Genomic DNA, 6,160 nt, shown 5'->3' on the forward strand with positions numbered 1-6,160 from the left:
TTTTAGAATTTCTAACAAGTACACAATTCTTTAGTTGGATATTCCATGAAGGTTTAGAATCATCAACAGCATCACAGAGGTTTATGTGCTTTTTTTCTACATTGTGCAAAAGGCATGACTGGTTATTTTCTTTTATCCATATTGCTGTCTGAACTTGTCGTGCAATGAGTCTCCAGCACATTGCTGTAGTCAAATTCATCAACTTATCCCAAATTACAGGATAATCTTTGTCTTTTCTATAAGCAGGGGGAGCTGAATAAACAAAGTACCCATTGAAGCGAAGAAGGCGATTCAACTCCTTCAGTAAAATCCCATCTGCAAAAAACAAAATAAATTGACAATAAACAAGTCTGTCAGAATAACGTGCAGTTTCATGAATCACTTGAACAAAATAAACAAGTCTGTCAGAATAACATGCAGATTAATGTTAATGTGTCACACATTAACTGCATTCAGTTATCACAGGAATTAGTATTTAGGAAATATCATTCATTTACTCTTTGCCAATGAAATAGTTCACAACTAGTCTTTTAAGAGTCCATGTATACAGATGTTCCACAAAGTGTAAGTATCGTGGTCAATTTTACTTGAGAAATTTCTTCCTATATCCCTCTCTATTAATCTATTTCTCTCCCTCTAAATCCAACAAAGTCCATTCAGATAAGCCCAACTCAGAGATCAACTGATTAAGTTTAGGATTCTGTTATCACATCTAACCGTTAGGATTTATCTTCAGTTTAGAATTATGTTATTTGAATTCTGTCATAGCTTATCTTTAAGGATTTATGTTTATTTTAGGATAATGTTATTTGAATTCTGTTATCATAATTTATCTTTGGGAATTATGTTTCTTTTTATCTTTTTGGGAGTTAGTTGAGGGAGAGGATAATCAATATAGGACAGTCTGTTAAGGGGAGGTACTGTTGGTGAATTTCTATTGAATTGTATTGTGGAGCTGGTGCTCTGGGTAATACTCGACCATTCTAGGAATCCTGTCAGCTAACCTCACCAACTTATGTAGTTTTGACAAGTACTACCAGTTATCCAGATTAAATTCATAACATAAGTATTGAATAGGTCTAATAGAGCAAGTCTTTGGCACCTACAAATAAAAATGATGACAATGTCAATGATTATGATAGGGACTTAGGCACCCCATAATACCCAAGTCCCTAGAGCATAGAACTACTTCTAACAACCAGCGCCCCAGCAGCTGACTCTACGACGCTTCACTCAGGCTTTCTAGCCAACCCCTTCACGCCAGCCCTTTCTGAGAAACTAGCAACCAGCTTTGATACCAATTGATAAGATCATTGGGGAAACCACACCACAAAAGCTAGTTGTTGTGGTTAGAGAACCTAAAGCTACATATACCCCACACTAGAATCCCCCTCACACTTCCATTGTGGAACTCAAATCCCATACCTTGCAAGTGGATCCTAACATCTCACCACGCTTCACAACCCCAGCATCCATGCAGACCGATTGTGCATTAGTCCTATGATTAGTCCTGGACAAAACACTGTAATGCTGTCATGCCCTCACCAGTGGGACATCGTGGAAGGCTTTGACACCTGTTAATAAGCACCTAAGCACTTGGGGAACCCTCTATATAGATGTTCCACAAAGATCTTAACTAACAGAATGCTGAAAACAATTTTAATGGAACATTAGATGTGAAAAATTAGGTCTTGACTGCAGTTGATAGTTGACTTGGGGAACACCCTACCTTTAAAAGCTAGTCTTTTAAAAGTTTATGTATATAGATGGTCCGCAAAAATCTTAACTACACGTTTGGAAACGATTTTAATGGGACATTTGATGTGAAAAGCCATGGCTTGATTGAAGTTGATAGTTCTTGGAAAACTGCGTTTTTAAATTGTTTCCAAACATGCACTAAACAGATTTACCCACATATTTTGGGATATAATCAACCAAACGACAGAATCCCTACTTTCTCATTTTCCCTAACTTATTGAAGGAATAACTGTTCTTAATTTTTCTTTTCACTGTAACCACTGTTCTTAATTATGTAGAACTCTACTTTCCCTATTTTTTTACAACTCCATTCTATATAATGGGGAGCAAACCTCCCAAGTGTGATAATCCTACCATAGCCTCTCTCAATTATAAACATTTGCAGCCCCTTTGCTAACCTAAGCATCAAAATGTCTTTGTAGATACACCTCACCTCCATCAACACTTTGGCAAGAAGCAGGTCATGTAGAAGGATTGTGAATTGGGCAAGAGAACCCACATTGAAGATAGGTAACAAGTAACAACACATCTTCATTTATTGTCTCATGTGCAGAATTAAAGTTGCAATCATAAAAACATAATATTGAAAGCCAATTACCGTTTTCATGAAAGTCTATTCGGCATCGTGAACAGTGAATCATTTCAAATGACTCACTAGGATACGGTAGTTGTTTTGTGGACAAGGCAGAGATCATTGCACCAATCCCTCGTTCTAATGCAAATTGAATCTGATTTTCATGACCATCCTTGGGGGCAAAGGACATTGTTCGTATATCCAAGGGAAGAAGATATGCTGAAAAACTGGCCACACCACAGCCAACATCCAGAACTTGAACTACCCCAGCAGAACGCAGATCACCAGCCTCATTGGTAATCATATGTCCTAACCTGCATTCATAAAAAATTAAATGGATAACAACTATGTCTTGAACTATTCAATTAACAGAAAATTTTCCACAAGAGCACCCACTACATAGAAAAAGTTCAAGGAAAAGACAACAAAAATTAGCGTCATTAGGAAACTGTTAACTACTCACAGTATACAACCACTCATGCTCAAGTTATTTGGGAGAATCAAGCAAAATAATGAAACCATAGATAAGAAATGATTACTAAAATTTGATATCAATATAATAAATCATAAATATAATTTTACAACATTCAAAGCCTTTCCCACAAGATGGTTTTGTCTAAACGAATCAAACAATGCCAGTGTGATTTGTGAAAAACAAATTTTTAAAATAGGCCATTTAAGTCTAAAACCTTTGTGTATGTGAGTGTGCATGTGGTCAATGACTGCATCTGTATTCATTCCATTGGCCCACAACTTTTCCTTGATTAAGTTGACTCCTATGTCAACATTCTCTAAATGACATCCTTGTTGTGAGATAAAGTACAGGAATTTAAATCTACTGCTTCCAAATTCTAATCTTATTTCTTTCACAAGTCTAAGAATTTTAGTTTACAAGAAATTTATGTATCAGAATTCAGAATCATATGGACAAAAGTAGAAGGTTATTCAAGATTGATCATCTTCTGGATGTCAAAGAGTTAACTCCAGTTTTTTTACCCTCAGTTTAAGATGGTAAGGAGGGAATATATTTTAAAAGTTAGAAACTTTTCAATTGTTTGGTTAAAGAGAAAATTAGTATTGAAAGAAATCAACGAAATAACATTTCTACAATCAGCATGGTCCTCAGACAAAGAAAATAAAGAACTTAAATAAATCATTAGCAGCTACCTCTCTATGTAATCAGAAGCCCCATGCTTGAAATGGGTACCACCACCAGGAAACCACCAGAGCTGATCCTTCTCATGCACCCAATTTTGGCCTCCTTTGACTTCTGCAAGATGCGTGTGATTCACATTACTTCGCCAAACATAATCCCTGCTAAGAGGCCATTTGATAGGTAATTTATAATCCTTTGGCGGAGGAACCAAGCAAAATAAGCGCTTTTCAAGAGGAGGACAGTGTCTCTCAAGTTCTTCTTTTCTAGAAAAATCAAGACTTGGGGCCAATGTTGCCACATAGGAAACATCATGACAGGGAATATACTCATTGAACGTCAAAGGGCACACATCCATCCCAGTTTCTGGAATTACAAGCGGGGTTTTCCAGTAAGTCAGAGCAACTTTGTTAGTAAATTTGGTAGTACCTGCATGAGTTTAAAAAAAATTAGTAATTATTCTTCACAAAGCAGCAGTAAGGTTTAACTTTAACCTTAACATAAGTTTTCAAATAAGCCACCGACACTAAGTGGTATCTCCCACAAAAATGTAATTAACAACTATTTGCAACTCAACCAAGCCAAGTGTGCATTCAATTCATATAAAGCAGTTTCCATTACATAGAATATGCACATTGATGCAAACCATTCAGAGAGGACCCAACTAGGATCTGATAGCACTAAAATGATTATAGGCAGAAAGAACTAACAAGACACTGTTAAACACCCATTTACTTGAATATAACAAATAGAAGATGTTTCAACATGAATTTAACTAAATAAGCAATATAAATCTGGGAATTTACAAACAGAAGCATTCAGAAGAAAACCCAGGAAAAGTTTCAAAATTTTGCAAGAAGACAATAAAGGGTATGAAGAGAAGCAGTGGAAAAAGGAAGTTCGAAGTTGAGGTGAGGTGAAGAGGTTGTTACCGTTGGATGAGACATTGTTGGGAGGAGAAGAAGAAGATGAAGAATGAGAAACAAGCTGAGAGACGTAAAGGGGAGCATTGTTGCCAAAAAGGATGCCAGCATAGAAGGACACAATCATCAAAAGCAAAGCAGCCATTGTCAGCCCAGATTTGGAATCGAAGGTATAACCCATTGCGAAACCCCCCATTGTTGTTGCCCCTTCTTCTTCTTCTTCTTCTTTTTCACTCTCTCAGTTGGGTTTCTTTGTAATGTTTCGGAGAATGGACAATGTTGAATCAATGCAACAGAGAGAGCTCGTAGTTGCGCAAACGAGCCTTTCTTTCCTCTCAAGTTTCAGATCGGGTGAAATTTTTTGCTTTATGCTATTTTTCATTTTATTTTTTCCCTTTTCTCTTGCATTTTTTCGAATGCGTGAGGTTGAGATTGGTAATTGCTAACTGCTAAGCTAAGCTTAGTGGTGGCTGGCTAAGTGGCAACAGTTGGCGCGAGAGAAGCACGTGAGAGCAATTTGCAACTCGTTAGTTTATTGCATTTTGTTGCGTTTCTCGCCGCTTCAACTATGCTTTTATTAAAGAGAAAAAAAGATTATATCCTTATTATTGATGGTGTAAATTATGAATGGATAATTGTGTATAATTATTTTATATTTTTAGTAAATGGATAATAATTTTTTTTAATTTTAGTTTTTTTTTATTTTTCAAAATATATAATTTTGGTGGAATTTTTAATTTATATTTTAGGCTTTATTATTATATTTTAATTAATTAAATAATTTCTTGATAATATTTTAAATAAATATATTTGGTCTAAAATTCAATTGGACCGAAATAAAAGAAATAAAATAAAAATAAAAATTTAGAATTAGATCAAAATTATGAATTTTTTAAAATATGGGAACTAACTATTTCTATTTTAAAATGGAGGAGACAAAATTGTAAATCAAATAAAATAGAGAAAAAAAATATTTAAGTCTAAACTTCTAAATTTTATTAGATTTAATATGTTTGTCTTTGTCTTTCAAATTTAAGTTTATTTATATATTTAACTAATTATTATCTCTATTATTATAAGCGTATTTTACAATTAAAAAAATCATTGGAGAAATGTATAAAATCAAATTAACAATTAAGTAAACAAATATAAGTAGTTGAAATTTAAGATAATAAGAACAATTTCTTAAGAATTTTTTTTTTTTGTTAAATATCATTTTTAGTCCTTTATGTTTCAAATGTTTAGTTTTTGTTCTTTCTTTGATTTTTTGTTAACACCATCGGTCTTTTAAATTTTCAAACAATTAATTTAATATAATGATAGGCTAAAAATTATCACTATGTGTAATAATATCTTACTGTTTGACGACAAAAGAAGTGGAAGCAAGACTGCCAGACTGTTGGGAAGATTCTCAAGCTTGCCACAAAAGTAGAGGTAGGTTTTGGGAATCTGCGATTTTAGGGTATTTTGATCTGCATTTAGGGCAATTCTAGAGGATGGTGGTGGCAAAGATGGGGAGTTAAAGAGGTTTAAGTGGTAGAAGGGGCAATATTAGAGGAATAGTTATCTCCATCAAAGTTAGAGTCAGAGAGTAGCGTGATAACTGCTTCTCATACTTTGTTTTTGTGAGCAAATATTCTTAGTTGTTCTAGGATTTTTTTGAATAAAATTGTATAAAATGATTTCAAAAAATAAAAGGATAATTTTTAATATTTTAGGGTTAACTATGTTTTTGATACCTAAACTTTTTCA

The 6,160-nt window shown here is 34.1% G+C and overlaps 1 protein-coding gene across 1 annotated transcript in view; it reads right to left on the reverse strand.

The window, feature by feature from the left end:
• The window catches only part of LOC100789198 (probable methyltransferase PMT7), a 10,141-nt gene extending 5,215 nt beyond the window's left edge, over positions 1-4,926 (reverse strand). Inside the window, exons 1-4 of the mRNA XM_003556902.5 lie at positions 4,418-4,926; positions 3,500-3,914; positions 2,357-2,646; positions 1-315 (exon numbers count right to left, since the gene is read on the reverse strand). Of these exons, the coding sequence (XP_003556950.1) occupies positions 1-315; positions 2,357-2,646; positions 3,500-3,914; positions 4,418-4,604 (1,207 nt within the window). The 5' untranslated portion in view covers positions 4,605-4,926. The remainder of the gene's footprint in view (positions 316-2,356; positions 2,647-3,499; positions 3,915-4,417) is intronic.
• Between the last annotated feature and the right edge of the window lie 1,234 nt (positions 4,927-6,160).

Source organism: Glycine max, chromosome 10, assembly GCF_000004515.6.
Source record: "Glycine max cultivar Williams 82 chromosome 10, Glycine_max_v4.0, whole genome shotgun sequence".
Classification (NCBI taxonomy): Eukaryota; Viridiplantae; Streptophyta; class Magnoliopsida; order Fabales; family Fabaceae; genus Glycine; species Glycine max.